We start from the raw sequence: 22,874 nt of genomic DNA on the forward strand, positions 1-22,874 counted from the left end.
CAGAGCCCAATACATCATCTCTATAGTCCCACACACTGTCTGTAAACAAGAGCAGAGCCCACTACATCATCTCTATAGTCCCACACACTGTCTGTAAACAAGAGCAGAGCCCAATACATCATCTCTATAGACCCACACACTGTCTGGAAACAAAAGCAGAGCCCAATACATCATCTCTATAGACCCACACAGTGTCTGGAAACAAGAGCAGAGCCCAATACATCATCTCTATAGTCCCACACACTGTCTGGAAACAAGAGCAGAGCCCAATACATCATCTCTATAGTCCCACACACTGTCTGTAAACAAGAGCAGAGCCCGATACATCATCTCTATTGTCCCACACACTGTCTGGAAACAAGAGCAGAGCCCAATACATCATCTCTATAGTCCCACACACTGTCTGGAAACAAGAGCAGAGCCCAATACATCATCTCTATAGTCCCACACACTGTCTGGAAACAAGAGCAGAGCCCACTACATCATCTCTATAGTCCCACACACTGTCTGGAAACAAGAGCAGAGCCCAATACATCATCTCTATAGTCCCACACACTGTCTGGAAACAAGAGCAGAGCCCGATACATCATCTCTATAGTCCCACACACTGTCTGGAAACAAGAGCAGAGCCCGATACATCATCTCTATAGTCCCACACACTGTCTGGAAACAAGAGCAGAGCCCAATACATCATCTCTATTGTCCCACACACTGCCTGGAAACAAGAGCAGAGCCCAATACATCATCTTTATAGTCCCACACACTGTCTGGAAACAAGAGCAGAGCCCAATACATCATCTCTATAGTCCCACACACTGTCTGGAAACAAGAGCAGAGCCCACTACATCATCTCTATAGTCCCACACACTGTCTGGAAACAAGAGCAGAGCCCAATACATCATCTCTATAGTCCCACACACTGTCTGGAAACAAGAGCAGAGCCCAATACATCATCTCTATAGAATCAGTGGATGATACAGTGAGCCTGTCATGACCCTGTATTGTATGAAAAAATCCTCTCTACCCCTTGTTATGACAGCGTCCAGCACTCGGACAGCTCCATGAAGGTCACCATCGTCCTTCATCACCCGGGCCTTCCTGATGATGACCTGTGGTGCCACTGGTGTGTGGGGCGCTCTGTCCAGGAGGATGTTCAAGACCTGCAGCAGGGCCCTGGAGGCCCCAAACCTGTATGCAGCTCGGTCTACCACATAGATGAGTGCTGCCATGGTGTCCATGTCTGCTACTGCTGCTTTCGCTATGCATCTCTAAACAAACAAATATTCTGTATCTGTCATGGATGCTGTAGTGTCCATGTTGACAAATTCAAAATTTGTTTGGAATAATGTAAGGCTGTTTAAGAAACACCATTACTAGGATTATTCTTACCAAGTTTTATCTTCATAGGCCTCTTAGTTACAGAGGATAGAAGTGTATTGATGCACAAAAGCCAGAGCTGTATGACACTATGTAACACAAACTCATTCAGGTACACAACCAATTGGTCTAACCTATTACAAGTACACAAAAGGGTTTTTGAAGACCAAAATGATATAAAGAAACATTTTGTAAAATAAATCCAAGTTCCTACATAGAGAATCTCAATATGGTTCATGCATGGTAGAGTGTCATTGGTTTCTGCCATCATCTCTGGGGTGACACCTGGTAGAAGGAATGGTCGCTCCTGACGCAGTGCTAGCTGGATCATAGCAGAGATATTGCCAGGTAGCAGTGACAGCCAAGCCTGAAGACTCGCTTCTTGTGATGCTCCTTCACTAGCCTCCCCATAGAGCTGTCGGAGAATCTCTGGAAACAAATTCCAATATTCAGCTTCAGATGATAAGCAAAAATCGGTTTCAGTGAATCTGCTTGTCAAAACAACCTGATAGAGACACCAACTATAAATGGACCACCTTCTTACCAGATGACTCTGCTCATGACACAGACATACAGAATCTCACCTGTGTCTCAGGATATCAAACAACACGTCCATCATGACACAGACATACAGAATCTCACCTGTGTCTCAGGATATCAAACAACACTTCCATCATGGCACAGACATACAGAATCTCACCTGGGTCTCAGGATATCAAACAACACGTCCATCATGGCACAGACATACAGAATCTCACCTGTGTCTCAGGATGTCAAACAACACTTCCATCATGGCACAGACATACAGAATCTCACCTGTGTTTTTTCGGATATCAAACAACACTTTGATCATGGCACAGACATACAGAATCTCACCCTTTTCTCAGGATATCAAACAACACTTCTATCATGGCACAGACATACAGAATCTCACCCTTGTCTCAGGATATCAAACAACACTTCCATCATAGCACAGACATACAGAATCTCACCTGTGTCTCAGGATATCAAACAACACTTCCATCATGGCACAGACATACAGAATCTCACCCTTGTCTCAGGATATCAATCAACACTTCTATCATGACACAGACATACAGAATCACACCCTTGTCTCAGGATATCAAACAACACTTCTATCAACCATTACATGAGATGATTGAAGAAGCAAGACTGGGACTGGTTACTTTGCCATGCTTGTGCTCATGAGTTTCACCAAAGGGGTAAATGTCTGATACCTGCTTCACCTCCGGCTTTCCTCCAACAACAAGCTAACATGCTGTCATATAACTGGAATACTGTTAAAAGCAGCGTTAAACTCAACTCACTCACTCAATGATACCACTGTTAAAGCATTCTCAATTATGAATGACAACAACTGAAGTCATCCCACTGAATCATCCTAACACTATATACAGACCTGACACTAGATTAAATGTGATGTTCAACACAAAAGGTGAGACCTGTCAGCACAGAGGAAAATACTGACAGTTCAGTTGTCGTTCAGTCTGAAAAATATCTGAATTTCCTTCATACATTTGTACTGGCAGTCCACTACAATAATACCCCCAACACACATACTGTTACACTTACCATCATCCTGAACTGTATCTAGTTTGAAGATGTCCAGAATTTCTTTTTCTGCCATGTTGGTTAGTTGTGTGACCTTGAAAAACAAGAGGTCCATCACAACCTACTCTGAGCCAATATGTGAGTGAATGAGTATAGTTTTACGGAATCAAACCCGGGTCTTTGGCGTGACAAACGAATGCTTTATCCAGCAGTCTACCCCCCTCCCCTGCGCCAATATGTATTAATTAGTGATATAGACTTGTGTGTTTGCAATCTCCATTCTTATTAAGATTATGAGGATTTGGAAATTGTTTTGAAGTAGTTTGCCCACAGTTTGCCCACAATCCCAGCAGAGCCATCTTCCTGAGGCAAGGGAGTAAGCTGACTAAAAGTCCAGTTACCATCCTTGCTGAACTATACTGGAATGTCTGGACTCAATTGTAGCGCCACCAGTGCCTATTGCCAGTTATGTCCCTTCTATGTCCCTCCTATTGACCAATCAGATTCATCCTCTCATATCGCTTGCATTTGCATCAACTCAAATGGTGGTGCCCAGTCAAGACAATCTGATCGATAATTAAAATCTATATTGTGATAAAACAGTTCTTACTTTGCAAAGTGCATCAAACCATGTGAGCACCTTCACATGATGAAAAGATTTGCAAAATATCTGTTGATGCCAATTGACGGTACACATGCTTTGCAAATTCTGTAATCGACCAAAATCTGCACAGCAGTTTATGAACTGGATGTCGATTTCTTTATGCAACTTTGATTGGACTATGCATAGACTTGTTAGTCCTTTTATACTTTTATAGTCAGTTAACTCCCTGCCCCAGAAAGATGAGTAAAGCTGATATATGTCATGTCATTCTGTTACAAGTGACATGTATATGCACGTATACATCGGCAAACTATATATGTATCTATCCATGGCAAATCATCGTAAGATCAAAATAGATCCAAATTAAAATGATGAGATTAAATTAGGGCGTCTAATTCATTTCAATTAGTAGTATAGGTAATAGGGGTTCTGGACCACTTCCACTGGAGCCAGATTTATATACCTATACTGCTACTACAGATGGAATGTTTTATGCGTAAATGATCATGCGATTTAACGATAGTCATGAGATTCAGCTAAATTGGCTCCAGCTCACCACCACCTGGAGCCAATGATACAAATTTTTATAGTTAATAGGGGTTCTGGACCACTTCCACTGGAGCCAGATTTATTACCTATACTGCTACTACAGATGGCATTTTTTATGTCAAAATGATTATGCGATTTAACGATAGTCATGAGTTGTATTAAACGAAATATCAATATTAATTAATAATGAATAAAATTTACTATAGCCCACGAGGATATTGGAAAGGTGTAGGAGCAATAAAAAAATTAGCCACCGCGGCTAAGGTTTCTAAAGATGTGGCCAAGGATTGGTTAAAGAAACAAGCGATGTGGCAAATATACTTACCGGCACCGCGTTATATACCGAGGAAGAAGTTTGATATTTTTACGACGAATGAAGTTCATCAGGCTGACCTCTTGTTTCTTCCCCACGATAAGGTAAAACGCAAAACGTATAAATACGCTTTAACCATAGTGGATGTGGCTAGTCAATACAAAGAGGCTGAGCCATTAACCTCGAAAGAATCAACAGAAGTAGCTAATGCACTGAGTCGCGTATATAAACGCGGACTTCTGAAATGGCCTAAGCTATTTCAAGTAGATCCCGGTCGCGAGTTTATGGGATCGGTAACTAAACTGTTAACAAAGAACGATGTCGAAATCGTCCGTGGTGAAAGAGAGGCCCACCGCAGTCAAGCTATCGTCGAAAGATTTAACCGGACATTAGCGGAACATTTGTTTGGCTATCAGTATGGGATCGAAATGAAATCCGAGAGATTGAGATCAACCGAATGGGTGACACGATTATCACCCGTTGTATCAGCGCTGAATAATGAAGTAACGAGATTAATAGGGAAGAAACCATCCGATGCTATTAAAATGAAATCCGTGACTTCCGAATCTTCAGCACCGAGGAGAGGCAAAGAACGAAAACTTCCGGATAGAGTAAGGGTAAGATATTTATACCAGGCAGGTGAACTCGAAGGAGGCCTACGCCTCGCAACCGATCCCATATGGTCCCTTAAGACGTATAACATTAGTCGATTGGTTACGAAAGAAGGAGAGTCTATTCTTTATTATCTTCAAGATGGACCTGGTAGGGCATTTGTACGAGAAGAGTTGTTCATAGTTCCCGACGGTACGGTATTACCACCATAACCATAAGCATAGGTAGTTACACCATCATTATCAATCCATCTCTTTGTATCTAAGGGGGATAATGATGTCTTGTTCATTCTTAATCCATATATCCTATGATTGTAACTTCTTAAAGAGTTCATCTCGTGTTTGAACATTCTACCGTTAAATAATGATTCTTTATACTGTTCGTGTTTGATATGCTTTTTTACAACATACTTCTTAACACCCTTAGCTTTTCTTATCTCCCCATTATCGGACTTCTTTATAGAATACATCTTAGGTCTTAATCCTACATACTCCGCTATAGGGGTCCCAGCACATTCATCCTTCATCTTACCTAACACCTTTTTATTTACTACGCTGTGCAGTGGATTATCTTTAGGATAATCACTCGTGTCGTACATCCTCGGTTTGTATTTCCATCAACAAAGAATCTGTGTCGGTATATAACACCTCGCATCTATCGCCGTATTGCTTCTTAAGTTCGTTGTAATAAAAGTCATACATTAAGTGTTTTGACAAGTCGAGAATACTCATACCGATGTACACCGGTCTGTTGAATTTTATATTACTCTTCTGCATATGCAACGCGGCTAAGTCGTTATCGAATATCTTGCTTCTGTTAAAAGCCGGACTGGCTATAAGTTTCCTGAGTCTTTCTTCCTCATTAGATCTGACTAATTTAACATCAACACGCTTCCTTAAATTCTCCATAGTTTTACCAAATACCGAGTTATTCATGAGCTTATATAGATTCTTTTCGAAATCGCTGGTAGCTATCTTTCTTAAATCTGTGTTCAACCTTATATAGGGCTCCATCCAAGGGCTTTGATCAAACTTTAGAACTCTGTGTATTTTCTTTAGTTTCATACCTAACGATAGATACAACTGGAGATTTCTGTAGTGAACTATATATTTTGTCTTATCCATCAAATTTGGTACGAGTTTTTCTACGTTAGCTAACCTACTATTACCCATCAAGGAGTGTTGATATTCCGACATCCAATCTTTACTAACCATTAATCTTTCGGGAGCTAGCGGATAACTGTTATGATCTTTATGTAACGAACTTGGATATTCCAAGTCAACTTCTAGTATGTACCCTTTATTCGCATCATTATTATGGATATTAATAACATTGATATTATCGATATCATTGACCCATTCAAAACCACCCGTGGGTAAAGGTTGACTCATAGCCCATCCGTACAAATTGTTAGCGTCGAGATATAATATATGCGTGTCGGGTTTACTCGGATCGTATCCTTCCACTAATTTATTATCAGCCTTAGAATACCTTTTAGCTGCCATCGATATACCACCTCTTAATCCTTTCTCAATAAACAAGTGCATATCGTAATCTGTGAGTAGTTTTAGTTCTACGCCGGTCTTCTTCAACAATGCATCCCACGATAGTCCGGGACTGGAATAGTACCATGCCGGGTCCAAGCCGTATTGTTTTAAACATGTCTTTCTAAATATCTTGAATATATCGGCGAGTAACAGTACATCCGTTTTTAAGTACAGATCGTGATAATCGCCTAAATTCTTACATCCTAATTTATCCCAGACCGTCAGAGCGTGTTCATAATCGGCATCTGTTATTCTAGTTCTGTTAAGTTACTATAGAATGATTCGAGGGGTGGTAATTCAGTTTCTTCGAATCTAGACCAATCATCCATATATTCGTAAGGATATACACCTTTTCTCAGCAACAAATGACGAGTTATCTTATCGGTATATTGATTTGTTATCGCGAAGTCATCGGGATTGTTCGCATTAGCTAAATTGTCCAGGGAAGATAACAGAAACTGTACAGAGTCTATGAATCTAAGCCCATTACTTTGCTTTATTCTAGATTTCCCATCCTTGTCCCTATAATGTATAGGTTTAGTCAACGAGAACGATATGTATTTTTCCATATTATTAGGAATGCACGTTAAACCGCCGTCGGTCTTCGAGATAGCTTGCATAATGAGATGTGAATCGTATCCCCTAAGGTTGTGAAACACAACGGGGATGGGTATTGTTTGAGAATTCATTTTTAGTCTCAAGTTACACTCGTTATGGGCGGCTCCCCGATAATTACCCGTGACGTGACAATGATCTCTTACGGAATCCCCATCCAGGGGTTTATTACAAACGTGACAACTCGTTGACTTCTTATGGACCCTCCAATCATCCCTCGTCATACGCATGGGTATCTTACACGATAATTTTTCTCTGATTATTCTCTCTTCGTTTTGTAGATATTCTAGGAACTTTCCCGCTGCATCGGGTCCTCTGTAAATCACGGGCGGGTTTGTTTTCCCATCATACCTTACAACTATATATCCAAACCCACAAGGAATATGTTCTTGAGTTTTGTAGGTAAAACTACTATCTTGATTATTATGGTTGGTATTTTCTATGGGTTTGATAAGCGCTTCGAAGTCGGCGTAAATTACGTACGGTACTGGCATTTGATTACAATAATGTTCAAATTTTAATATATTTTTTCCCTCTTTAGGCATATCGATCCTGATAGCATTCTGTCCAACACCTCTACAGTCTTCTTTATGCGCTTCTAATAGATCTTGTCTGCTGTACCCATGTAGGCATCTTTCGCAGAAATATTTCTTTCCCTTATATTTAGTTTGATCGTATAGCAGCCTGTTTAAACTCTTTATCCATGTATAATGATATTTTCCATCTTTTTCGATCAGAAATGAATTGATTCTGGGAATATGTTCCGGAGCGGAGCTTATCCTGTGTACAACAATTCCTTTAGAATGTCCGAAAACATTTATAGCTAAATTATTTTGCTTTTCTACCTTATCAATTTGTGATATTGGTGTAGGTTCGTCTATACCATCTAAGTTGAGTCCATCGTTTCGGGGATAGCTAGAAGGTCTATCCGGATGCTTGTCTACGGGGAACAATGCAGATCTTATCATCATTCTTAAACAGTCATCGGATTTATTTTTTACGTTAATTATGGCTTTTTTCTTCTTATAATACGGGGGTAAATCTATATAAGATCCACCTTTGAAGGGCATATAATTTGCTATATCTAAATATAAACTATCGATTTTATCCACACCCCAACCAGAACCTCTATTAGTCCAGCGTTCTAAAGTTTCCTGTATCCTCTGAATTGATGTATCTAATGATGCGTTTATAGTATCGGATTCGGTTATAACTTCTTGATTGCTACGGAAATATTGCTCGGTATATTCGGTGCTATCGTCTGTGTTACTTTTACTCAATGTCATTTTAATCGTCAGCTGGTATTTTATACTATGTAAATCATCTAATTCCTCGTTAATTTTACTCGATATGATGGGCTTAATATCGTTAACATCCATGTTGGAATTAATATCCATCTTCCAACCTCTTAGATATTTACCAACGCCGGCGGATGTGGGTACAAATATTAATTCTTGTTGTTTATTCTCAACATCATTATCAATATCATCATTATGTTGAATATCATTATCATTAGGTTGATTATTATCTAGTAAAGCGATCAATTCAGCTCTTCTCATTCGAGAATAACCTCTCAGCCCACTGTTTCTCGCTCGAACTTTGAGTTCTCTAACAGTCTGGGGTTTGTTGTATTCCAAACCGAGTAAGGTAATCAATTCAGCTTTTCTCATACGAGAATATCCACGCAGTCCACTTTGCTTTGCCATAGCTTTTAATTCTCTGACAAAAACCATTGTGGTTGAATGGTATATGCAAAATGAGACAAATGTCTAATTGGTTGTTTTCATATATCTAAATACGTATTCTCCCCAACCTATTCCTCTCATTGATGTAATCTCTCTTCCTAGCATAAATAATCTGGTTCCTGACCCTATCAGCACCATGTTTCTTGCATAAACAATAACGACCTTTGACCCCTATCCCGCATTCAGAACACTTATAGTTTATGTGTCCGCGCCTGATGTAATAATTGTGTATACCGCAGTAAATTTCATCAACACAGCGTCGATTACAAAGAGTCGTCTTACCCATGAGTGTAAACTTGCAGTTATTCATGGTATATACATCTATCATATCATTTGTCTAAATGCAAATCACATCTACACTAGGCGAGATATTGATTAGGCTATTTATAGATCATGGTTTATGCATAGCCACAGCTGTCACTGCGTATTCATGGTATAGCTGAAAATCAATAGAGCAGATAACCCAATAATAATAAATGTGACCTCTCGGTTCTTTTGTTCCTCTGACGGTGTATAAAACTGACTCATTGTTGGTCTCGGTATTGGGTCTAGTTTTTTCCCAAAAACGAGGAAGTGTTCGTGCATGGCATATTCGACATCCTTAAACGTTTGAATTGAATGTCCTTCCTTAATCAGTTGTTCATGAATAAAGTCTAATCTCTTCATTCTCTGCTGTGTATATTGTAACTGGGCTGCTTGGTATTGTTCTAAAGCTTCGTTATGTCGTTTACGCTCCTCTTCAACTTCTTTAGCGTTTGATTCCCTCATACTGGAAAATAAATAATTACTCCCCGAAAAAGCATTAACAACAGCTCCACCGACCCACATCGCAATTGTTGCCATATGTTTAATAATATAAAATATTCAAATGTTTAATTACTTCATTATGTCTTCCGGGATAAGTCCTTGTTTGATGAGCATATCCTTCGTTGCCATTGCTAATCCAATATCCAGAACCATCATACCTATATCAAATCCATTAAAATCTAGCTTGGGTGGTGTGGCTTTAGTAATCATTTTAGCCATACGAGCATAGCCAATGGCCAAGCCGATGACCACCGCTGAATGATACGTCGCGTTTACCAACATTTTACCGTCTGTAACTGGAGTAGTCATGCTTCTTATAGCATTATATGAGGACTAACCTCTAATTGAACTTGTTGTTGCGGCGGGGTTGATGTTTTCTCTTCTCCGGTCTTATAAAAGAACCATACAGCCGCTATACCAGCAACTCCTACTAGTGCCCATGTTTTAATCGGATTAATATTTGAATTATTTATTAATTTCGCTTTGCGCGCCAGCCCTCCCTTTCTTCCTGCAGCTATTTTTTTTGGGTTCTTAGTAACTCTGGATTTTAGTATTTTCTCATTCACATGTGGTGCATCCTCATTCACATGTTGTTGTGTGTTCACTTGTTGTTCCGCAATCTGTTGTTCCTCGTTCACTTGTGGTTGTGTGTTCACAATCTGTGGTGTCATCTGTTGTGATTGTGTCTCCATTATTATTAAGTGGGCACGTATGTTTAACTTGACAATACCTAGCCGTTATTAAAGCTGTGGTGAGTGGAGCTAAGAACATTCCGAATCTATGATAAAACTCACAGCTCACTGAGCTTATAGCGTGTTCGATGAATGGGTCTTTCTTGAGAGATTCGCATAAATACATGCGATGTTCTGCCGGGATGGGGAGAAACGTACTAGCTACGACTGTGTATAGTTGTAATATAAACGACCCTATCGTTTTAGTCATGGTAGCTCCCAGTCTAGACTCGTAACGCGCGTACAGTTTTTTAATTTCTTCGTCTGTCATGTTATCAATTTTTTCGATGGTATAATTTTCCCCAAAATATTGGGAACATTTTCCACCGGCTACCAAAGCCGCGAGTCTTTCTCTATGTTTATCTACATTTTGATATGCATCAGATTCTTTGAGCATTTGTTCGATGAGTTCGTCGCATTCCATAATGTAATACCTAAGGAGATATTTAAGTCTAACATAATATAATATGGCATATCCAATACATCCCGTAATAATAAACTGTTGCGAAAGAATGATGATTTCGAACCACATTTTATGTAATATTAACCGCTAATGTTCAATTTGCTATATGTTGCTACATTTTGCTACATTTTGCTATAATTTTGCTTGATTTGCTATAATTTTACTATATTTTTGTTATAATTTTGCTACAATTTGCTACATTTTGCTAAGCAATTGCATAAGCAGCTGGTTGATCGGTTTTTAATACGAGTTTACAGTGCTTCGTTGCCGCTAACTGTTTTCTGACTTTATCTCGTTCGAGCTTGGTATAAATGACATCATTTTCGCGTAAACATTCCTCGAATGAATCTCGATCTTTGCAATGAAACAGTGCTACCCATTTGGTCTGCTCTCTGAGATCTTTCAGGACAGAGTTGTATTTTTGAGTAAGTACCCAAACGCTATGTTGAGTATGCCGACCGGAGAATGCTAAATAGGAAAGCATATCTTTCTTTTTTGTTAGTTCTTTACTCGCGCTGCAGTCGTCTATTACGAAAAGGGTTGATTCTCCTTTGTATTTTTCGTGACATACTCGGAGGCAGTCTTGTAATCGATCCCCCGGATCGACTCTGTGTACCCCGTCGTCATTCATTACCCAATCTCTAGATAAGTATGTTTTATTAACGCTTATAGTCGGGCACAGAATAATAATATGATCGAAAACGTCCCGATAATGACTTTCTAAAATATCTAGAATAAAGGCTGTTTTTCCGCAGCCCGTTTGCCCGCATATGATAGCGCAGTGCGGATCTTTAGGTAAAAGATTAACAATAGATTGCTTGCGCGAATCTCCCATTCTGTATATTAAGTTGCGCATCCATAATCACGTACAAATATATGTTTAATTTACCAGCCGATTCCTGGAGCTTCGTTATCTGTATGGTGGCACCCTTGCTAGCATTTTCTATTCTCCGCCCACTGCCGTGTAGTTGGTCATCGTCCGTTGTTCACATGTCGAGCCATAGCGCGTACTTCGTGATGAGGTATTCACCCATCGATACACTCCCGAGAGACAGATCTTTCACGACCGCGTTAACTTCCGGAGAAAGTTTTATAGAAGGAAGTTTTTTAATCTCATCCCACTGGTGATAGGCCAGCATTCCTTGGCTATATAGTTGATTAGGAACGCCTTCGATAGTCAATTCTACTTTTGTAATCTTGGGATTGTAGAACTTCTCTTTTCTCTTTTGAAAGCATCGGAGGGGTCCTCGAACAACATTAAAATACCCTTCAACGACCTCGTGGGGACGTTTAGATTGATATTCCACATCGTATCTTTAATGTCCCTCGTGATCTTTCGGTGTTGCAGCACGCGATCGTACAAAATGGCTCAACTTCCCGTATACTGGTTACGAATTTGTCTGGCTAATTCGGGATCCGTTATCATATCGTACTCCAGCGAGATATTGTCAATGGAATAGCTAGCATCTTCAGCAGCTCTGATTACTCTACCGTAGTCATTAAAAGTGAGTTCGTATTCTAACCTATCGCCTAGGGATGCTTGATAAAAGGGCATGTGGGAATCTAGTAATTCAAAGTCTAGGGGAATATAGAATCTGTTACCTAATGCGTCGGCAACGGCCTTATCTTTTTCATTGGTATCAACACCATTTTCAGCGCCCACGCGCAGTCTCAAAGTGTTCTTATTACAAATACCATGGTACTGTAAGTTTTCCCGCTCTTTATCCGTTCTCCAGAGATCCTTGTAGCAATAGTATACATCGCTATCGTCGATACTCAAAACCTCATTACCGCTAATTTTAATCGCGATTTTCTTAACGATAGCACGACCTATGTTCTGAACGGGCTCCCTGTTAACGTCTGTAGAAGTCAAACTAATCGTAAATGCTAGTCGGACAGTTCCTGGAACTAACACATCGTGTGCGCCGAGATTAGGAAAGCGAACCAGAAGCGTTTGATTCTGATCGATGGTACTAGGGTTATTAGTTATAGTTACAGACTGACGAATTGCTTTGACCCCTAATGGATCTCGAAGTCTACGTTGTGGGTTTAACTTGCGTCCGTATTGCGAAGACATTGTTATATTGAAAACATGAACCCTATGTTTAATATAAAAATGACTGATTTTGAACATAATGACTTTGATCTAAGTACCTTTGATGACTTTGAGAATCCAATCGAGGGTACTGATGAAACCAACTTTGGTGGCACGAATCTTAACGATGAAATTTTACAATCAACAATCAATGATTATTACGATGACTTAAAAGAGGATACCCCAATAGGTCGTGACTATTCAAAGTTTACGATAGATAGTAAAGGAATATTGCGACTGCGTGGCGCTCCGGATATTGATCTTATGCATTCTCGTACTCGTAAGCCCCTAGCCTTGTCTACGATAGCTGCTAAACACGGCATTGGCACTGTTCGTGATGAATTAGGTTTTGTCGACTACCGACTACTTTCCGCGAAGACTACTAAGGTTCTTAGGACCGTGCGTACTGAACTCGGTAATACAGATGATTTGGAAGCAGCCTCGATGGTGGCCTCGGACGGACTCGGAGAAATCTTAGATACCTATTACGATAATTCCACGTTACAGGTACCATCCTCGGAGTTCAGTATTAGGGAATTACGAAGTCTTGACAAGGCAATGCGAACAATGCGGGGAGAACTCATCAATAATATAGCCAAGATATCCGAAATCGACAAGCATATAGCTAAAGAGAAAACAAAACTTGAACAGGCGGGCGATGAGTTCAGTAGACGCCGCGTAGCGGAAAGATTGCGTAACTTAGAAGACGAAAGATCGGTCCGCCTCGAAGCAGCTTCCAGTAATAGAAAGGCACTTCGTTCGCAAATCAGTCGAATTCGAGAAACTATCGATCAAGTCCTCAACGATGACACTACACTGGCCGATAAAATTAAAACATTGTTCAGAGAACAGGGAATAACCATTGCCAGTATTTTAACCGCGTTTGGATTTATTATATCGACTTTGACTCTCTCGTTAACAGGTGGCACAGGTGGTACAGGTGGAGGCGGATCGCCTCCTAGTGATAAAAATGGTATAAAAGAGTGGATAAAAAAGCATTTAAAAGCATTAGGTTCAGCACTGGGAAAGCTCGCTGAGAAAGCCGCGGCCGCACTTCCTGGTATAATAGGGAGTATAGTTTCCTGGCTATTGAATTTTTTGCTAAGACCACCACTTGGCTTAGTCAAAACTTGTGGGGGTTAATCGTAGCAATTGCAGGGCTGTTGTACGTATTCGCTAAGAACTATTTAACCAAATCATGAGTAAGCCAACCGAGACTCCACCCACTACAAGCGCTGTTTTTTCATCGATATGTTGTTGATTTTTAGCCTCAATATGCGGTGGCACTTGTGCGTTAATAGATGGTTGTGCATTAAAAGATGTTTTAGTAGATAACTGCGGCTTGACTATTCCCTTTTCGCCCGTGATCGTTTGCGTTATTAATTCGACATTAATATCTGAATTTATACCTGGTTTTTGTTGATCGGTAGCGATAACAATTTTATTATTATAGCCTATCACTTGACCGATCTTAAGTTCCATATTACTCGGAGACATGTATAGTCCCGGCGCATAAACGTAGTCCACTTTTGATTGAGCGTACTGTAACGCATCTTGAAAACGCTTTATAGACGATGGTATGTCAACTGGTGAATTAATGGCGTCCTCCACGTTTGCGACAAACTGTTTTTGCACATCGAACGCCGTCCCAGTACCGATGATTCCCGTTCGTGTTTGCGATTGTGCACCGAGAATTGCCCATACATAAGTTCTTATTGATTCATTAACTCTTTCAAATCCTGGGTTAGTAAAATTATTTTCCGTTTTATCATTAAGAAATTCATTCCAAGCATCTGTTGTATCGTTTGGATGCACAAACTTTGTTATAATATAAGGAATGCCACTCTCAAAGTTCATACGATCTGCTCTAAACTGTTTACTCGAGAGAGCAAAGCCTGAAGGGATCACACCCTCTTTAATTAAATAATCGCTTTTATCTTTAATAGTTCTTTGTCCATTGTACGGAATACCTAGACCATGGCTAGGTCCTTTAATGCGCCAATCTTTACTCGTAGAAACATTAAATTCATTACAAATACGTTCGAAGGCCCTCTTATTATAATGATTATTTGCGTGATTCCATGCTTGATCCAGCGGTAATGGAGCACTAATTTCTTTAAGTATACGTCTAATCTGATAGTACACGTGAAATAATATAACAGACTTATATAGTTTAAATCCTGGGGCATTAACAGATACACCACATCCCGTTGTGGCACACCATATGGCAAAGTTTAACTGATTCTGCAAAAATTGCATCGGACGGTTAAACCAATCGTCAACCATTTTATCGTTAGTTGCCGTGAAACTGTATTTTTCAAAGATATCGTGGAATTTAACGGAAAATTCAGCACCAGAGGCAGTTACTATAATCGATTGATTAGTAATGTAAGTTGATTTCATATTTAAGTTATGATATAGTATCATTGTATATTTAATATGTATGTTACACTCCCTGGAATAACAAATGGTCAGTCTATTGAACTGCTTCATACTATCGATAACTTGATTGGACAACTCGAAGTAGCTCTATGCGATGTAACGTATTACCCACGGTGGACCAATATAAATGCTACGGGGGGTTATAATAATGAGACAGAAATAAATGGTCAAAAATACATTATACCTGATGGGTATTACAGCGTATGCTCACTCAATGATGAATTTTTTAAGCCTAATGGAATTAGTCTAACACAAAATGAGTCAAATGGGTTACTGATTTTAAACGTTGGAAAAAAGGATGTAAAGCTTTACGCGAACTTAGCATACACACTTGGATGGAGAGGAGAAATAACAGTACTCAAGACATCAGATCAGGGACTCGATTTACCTGATTTAGTTCCCTAAAAAGAGTTGTGCATCCATCTTGATCAGATCAGTACGACGGATAATATTCAACAAGAAAGTCCTTCAACTCTACTCAGATCTATTCCAGTTAGAGATGAAAAATACAATAGCGGCAGAACGGAATCTTTCTCAACATTACAATATAAAAAATTAAAGCGGGGTATTATTTCAGACCTCAAAATTTCTGTATTAGATGTAAAACACCAACCTGTACATATAGGATACTTAAGTGTAACACTCCATATTATAAATAATGGTTGATTCCATATTTAAGTTATGATATAGTATCATTGTATATTTGATATGTATGTTACACTCCTGGGAATAACAAATAGTCAGTCTATTCAACTGCTTCGTACTATCGATAACTCGGATGGACAACTCGAAGTCGCTCTATGCGATGTAACGTATTATCCGAGGTGGACCAATATAAATGCTGCGAGAGGTAATAATAGGATAATGATATTATCCGTACTTGGTACTGTCAAATCCATTACTATACTTGATGGGTATTACAGCGTAAGCTCACTCAATGATGAAATTTTTAAGCCTAATAGAATTAGTCTCACACAAAATGAGGCGACTGGGACAGTGAAATTCAACCATGAAGAAACTATAATTGTATTGGGTCAACCAGGTAGAGAAGAATTTAGTCGCTTAATTGACACACATCCTTATGTTAAATTACCCGATTTAGTTCCCTATAAAGAGTTGTTCATCCATCTTGATCAAATAAGCACGACGGATAATATTCAACTAGAAAGTCCTTCAACTCTACTCAGATGTGTTCCAGTGAAAAATGAAAAATACAATAGCGGTAGAACGGAATCTTTCACGTCATTACAATATAAAAAATTAAAGTGTGGTATTATTCCAGACCTCAAGATTTCTGTATTAGATGTAAAACATCAACCTGTACATATAGGATACTTAAGTGTAACACTCCATATTAAAAATAATGGTTGATGCATCAGGCCCTGGAACACTAAGACAATGTAATACAATTGCGCTTTCCGATCTCGGAGACACAGAAGGATTTGATAAACCAGGTTACAATGGTAAGTTATACGCTTTACACTTACACGATAATGTATACAAGCGGAAAGAAGTCACATTCACGGGTAATCTAGGAGATTTAAGCGATGTCGATGTTAGTAGACTCCTTAAAAACACTTCGTACAATATTACTCGCAACGACGATAATAAATGGACTATGGTCGAAGCAAACATCGAGTGGCTACTGAATATCGTCATTACCCCACCTTATGTGATGATGGGTAAGGGACATAATTTAACTAAGATAATAAATAGTGGCATCGTACTCGCGGCTCATATCCCGTCAAAACGAAAAAGTGTGTTGGTCACTCCCCTGCCAGAAAACCCAGGTCATATGTTATATAGCCTTTAAAAATGTTACTTTAAATTTGATGACTGAATTCGAAGATATTAAAGTTAACTTGAGTGCAATACCTAATATTTCTACTCTTGATAAGATTGATGTATAGTCTCAAAACATTTAAGCAAGACCAATTAAAGACTATTATATGATCGTTATATACACTATGAGTTTATATCCGGCGCTCGGTGAAGCATTTGAAAAGATGGAAACTGTTGATGGATTTCGATTACATCAAATAAGCGACATAAAACGTCGAATAGAGAAGGATAGGGAGTTGAGACTTGGATTGTATAAAAAGTATCGCAGAGCCGTGAATGCTCTTGACGGAGTTGACACCGCTCTTGTAGTATCTGGCATGGGACTCGGTGTAGCGGGTATCGGTTTACTATCAACTATAATCGCCGCGCCTATCGTGCTAGGCATGGAAATAGCCGCTGGAGTCTCGGGACTGGCAGGAATAGCGATAAAATTCATTTCTCGTAGGTTACAAAAGAAAGCATTAAAACACAATAGTATTCGGATACTCGCCGAAGCAAAGTTGAACAGCATTGAGGATCATATTTCGACAGCAATGGCCGATTGTAAGATATCCGAGGATGAGTTTCGTTTAGTGCTGTCGGAACTCACCAAATACAACGAAATGAAGCAGGAGATTCGATCAAAATCTCGTAAGACCAGTGGTATTAGCGAAGACGAGAAAAAAAGTTCATAGAACAGGGGAGGCAACAAGCGCGTCAATTATTCCGTGCCAAAACCAAAGAACTGGTTGGAGATTAAAAATAGATTGTTTACTATCGTGTGATTACATTTAGACAAATGCTTACATAAATATATAATAATGGAGAAAGCTATTCAATGGAGAGAATTACCACAAGGTTTTTATCATATCAGTGATGTCAAACCAACCAAATACGGTTATCAATTGTTTCTTATCAATTTACAAGAAGAGTGTAGTTATATAGTCTGGTCTCCTAGTAAAATGAATGAAGAACTTAATAAAAATGTTGAATATCGCTTTATCGATAAAAATAATAAAGAATATTTATATTACCATTTAGGCTCATCTAAAGCAATGATTGGCCCCAGGTATTGGTGAGCTAGAGCCAATTTAACTTAATCTCATGACTATCGTTAAATCGCATAGTCATTTTTGCATAATAAATCCCCCCCTGTAGTAGCAGTATAGGTAATAAATCTGGCTCCAGTGGAAGTGGTCCAGAACCCCTATTACCTATAAAAATTTATATCATTGGCTCCAGGTGGTGGTGAGCTAGAGCCAATTTAGCTGAATCTCATGACTATCGTTAAATCGCATGATCATTTACGCATAAAAAATTCCATCTGTAGTAGCAGTATAGGTATATAAATCTGGCTCCAGTGGAAGTGGTCCAGAACCCCTATTACCTATACTACTCAATTTATCTATCTAAAATCCAGTCACATTTTTCAGGCAGTATATACATTGCCTGAGTCTATCAGCCAATATACCTATTGCGTGAAATGTTTATTCAATGTACATATTGCCTGATTACAGACATTGACTGTAACATATATACCAGGGAGCATATGACATCAGAGACCATATAATAAATTATTATATGGTCTCTGATGACATATATACCTTATATTTCCCATGTATATGGCTCGAGATATGACGATACTGGCATAGGGCTGTGCTGACACTAAATCTAGTGTGTTTGTTGTTGGCTAGCTACATCCACACGCTACTTAAATTCAAACATTCAGTATCTTCTCTGATAAAGTAAGTTTTTGAGATTTATTCAAAAATTGGCCACTCATATGACCACTATGATTGCTATCTCAATATATAGAACTTGCCTAACAATAGTAAAGATGGAATACACTGTTATTCTGTGCATAAAATCAAACCTATATACATATACATACTTCTGCTAGCTTCAGGGAAGATCTGACTGTACAGATGAAGTGTTCGAAGAAATGTTGAACAACTAAACGCTTCCCACCACCTAGATGTTACTATAAATAGAACACAGGAAAATCCCACAACCGGACATCCTGTTGCCTGAGAAGAAGAACGCTTGATCATCATTCGTGACCAACTCGTGTTATTACGGGACAAGTCTTCTTGCAGTTTACGGAAAGGGGCGAGTGGTGACGAATGGCTTGATCGTGTGTCTGTTTGACTCGATTAATCACAGGCCACCGTCACGTTTGGTGCACCTGGATTTGAAATTGCTGTCGATACGAAATTATAATTTCAAAATTATTACAAATGATACTGCGCTCATCAAGGGTTTGGGTTTGGATTTGGGAACATCATATCGTATTTGATAACAAATAATACATTTACAGATACATGTGGTAGAGGTGATTATTGGTGTTTTGGTGTGAAAAGGCTCAAAGAGGTTTCTGTTGTGAAAAGAAAACCTGATTTTAACCAATCAGAATCAAGCATTCTTCAATGTCCGGGTCCTGCTTGTTTTCACCATAGCAATTCGCATATTACTATGTATGCCATGTATCTGACCATGGCCTAACTCTCCACTGAGAGATAATAAAGCTGACCTATGTACGTAACCCAGAGCTTCAACAACACGACCGGCAACAACATCCCCCAGTTATATATGTTCTTTCCGCCCACATCAAGCTGACATGCCGTGATACGCCTGACATGCCGTGATACACCTGACATGCCGTGATACACCTGACATGCCGTGATACACCTGACATGTCGTGATACATCTGACATGCCGTGATACGCCTGACATGCCGTGATACACCTGACATGTCGTGATACATCTGACATGCCGTGATACGCCTGACATGCCTTGATACACCTGACATGCCGTGATACAACTGACATGTCGTGATACATCTGACATGCCGTGATACGCCTGACATGCCGTGATACACCTGACATACCGTGATACACCTGACATGCCGTGATACATGCCGTGATACACCTGACATGCCGTGATACACCTGACATGCCGTGATACACCTGACATACCGTGATACACCTGACATGCCGTGATACACCTGACATGCCGTGATACACCTGACATACCGTGATACATCTGACATGCCGTGATACACTTGACATGCCGTGATACACCTGACATGCCGTGATACACCTGACATACCGTGATACACCTGACATGTCGTGATACACCTGACATGCCGTGATACGCCTGACATGCCGTGATACACCTGACATACCGTGATACACCTGACATGCCGTGATACACTTGACATGCCGTGATACGCCTGACATGCCGTGATACACCTGACATACCGTGATACACCTGACATGTCGTGATACACCTGACATGCCGTGATACGCCTGACATGCCGTGATACACCTGACATACCGTGATACACCTGACATGCCGTGATACACTTGACATGCCGTGATACACCTGACATGCCGTGATACATGCGGTGATACACCTGACATGCCGTGATACCCCTGACATACCGTGATACACCTGACATACCGTGATACACCTGACATGCCGTGATACACTTGACATGCTGTGATACACCTGACATGCCGTGATACACCTGACATGCCGTGATACACCTGACATGCCGTGATACATGCCGTAATACACCTGACATGCCGTGATACACCTGACATGCCGTGATACATCTGACATGCCGTGATACACCTGACATGCCGTGATACACCTGACATGCCGTGATACACCTGACATGTCGTGATACATCTGACATGCCGTGATACGCCTGACATGCCGTGATACACCTGACATGCCGTGATACACCTGACATGCCGTGATACGCCTGACATGCCGTGATACACCTGACATGCCGTGATACACCTGACATGCCGTGATACATCTGACATGCCGTGATACATCTGACATGCCGTGATACACCTGACATGCCGTGATACGCCTGACATGCCGTGATACATCTGACATACCGTGATACACCTGACATGCCGTGATACATGCCGTGATACACCTGACATGCCGTGATACGCCTGACATGCCGTGATACACCTGACATGCCGTGATACACCTGACATGCCGTGATACGCCTGACATGCCGTGATACACCTGACATGCCGTGATACACCTGACATGCCGTGATACGCCTGACATGCCGTGATACATCTGACATACCGTGATACACCTGACATGCCGTGATACATGCCGTGATACACCTGACATGCCGTGATACGCCTGACATGCCGTGATACATGCCGTGATACATGCCGTGATACGCCTGACATGCCGTGATACACCTGACATGCCGTGATATACCTGACATGCCGTGATACGCCTGACATGCCGTGATACATCTGACATACTGTTCAGAGCAGCGTTCAAACAAACTCCCTCGGCCATGGTCCATTATAAAAGTGGCATTCCCCAGAAAAATGTCTTCTGGAAGAGAGCACCATAGCTAAAAGAACCAAGAGGCGGTGGTCTAAGTGTAACCTTGTGTGAATAAATCACGCAAACGCAGGCTGATATTCAGATGCCAGTTGTTGAATACATGAGATTAAATGAACGGAGGCCGTGTGGAAATATAAACACAGAGTTTAAATATGCAAAATACCTACACATACAAATGAAACATTACATTATAACTTATTAACAAATATTAGAATCGGATATGATAACATAAATTGCTATGATCAATCTTAACTAGGCTTATCTTGGTTTGCTCTAAATATCAAAGAACATTTGTCATATCATAAACTGACAAGCATAGGTGATCAATAGTGGGAGAGTGGTGATAATTACATTAATACATAACACACCATTTCAGGGCAAACCAACATCAATACATATATAAAACATAATGATCCTCACCAAGTGTATGGCAGTGTGCCCTATGATATCCCAACCATATATAGATTGGTTGACTTGCCGGGATACACCAGAAAACATAATATATATTTTACATAATTACAATGTAACATATTACATCACTATGTTTACATTCTTTGGTATATACAATAACTCTAAAATATGTATTCCAATCACTCACCTAATTCCATACATACATAAATACATACATACATACATACATACATACATACATACATACATACATACATGTGAAGTAAGGTGCAGAACTTGAAGTTAAAGGTAAATAGCTCCAATCTACTCCTAACTTAGTAACACAATAAGTTAAGTAACATCCAAATCAACATGCTGTCTAAGATTAGCTATGATAAACTTACTTACATGCGTAAAGTATTTCAGCAAACCTAGACTTACTACATTTACTTGATGACGATAACTGATATGGCGTATATTTATCACACCTAACAATATAAATTATTATTATTAAACATATTTTATTGTCCAAAAAGACAAAGGAATTTGGCACGAGTGCAGCACTTATTACCGCCTTCTCCCTATATAGTTATACATAATATTGCATAATGAAAATGAACAATTTACAGTTGAAGTTTCACATAGTGGAAACATAGTGCGCAATATATATACAGTGCTCATATGAAGGATATGTACAATGTGCTGGAAAGTCAAGACAGTGTGCATCTCATACATATCCTAATATTATACAGTTTAGTGTTGTATATAGATTTAACAATATTAATGATTAACAGTTTGGAAA

General features: G+C 39.8%; 1 protein-coding gene across 1 annotated transcript in view; it reads right to left on the reverse strand.

Annotated features, from left to right (window-relative positions):
* LOC124119208 (alpha-protein kinase 1-like) overlaps positions 1–19,313 on the reverse strand; it is a 41,840-nt gene extending 22,527 nt beyond the window's left edge. The window contains exons 1-4 of the mRNA XM_048399122.1: positions 19,185–19,313; positions 2,971–3,043; positions 1,592–1,806; positions 1,025–1,268 (exon numbers count right to left, since the gene is read on the reverse strand). Coding sequence (XP_048255079.1) covers positions 1,025–1,268; positions 1,592–1,806; positions 2,971–3,025 — 514 coding nt within the window. The 5' untranslated portion in view covers positions 3,026–3,043; positions 19,185–19,313. The remainder of the gene's footprint in view (positions 1–1,024; positions 1,269–1,591; positions 1,807–2,970; positions 3,044–19,184) is intronic.
* Between the last annotated feature and the right edge of the window lie 3,561 nt (positions 19,314–22,874).

Source organism: Haliotis rufescens, unplaced genomic scaffold, assembly GCF_023055435.1.
Source record: "Haliotis rufescens isolate VD_foot unplaced genomic scaffold, xgHalRufe1.0.p SCAF_19, whole genome shotgun sequence".
NCBI classification, from domain to species: Eukaryota; Metazoa; Mollusca; class Gastropoda; order Lepetellida; family Haliotidae; genus Haliotis; species Haliotis rufescens.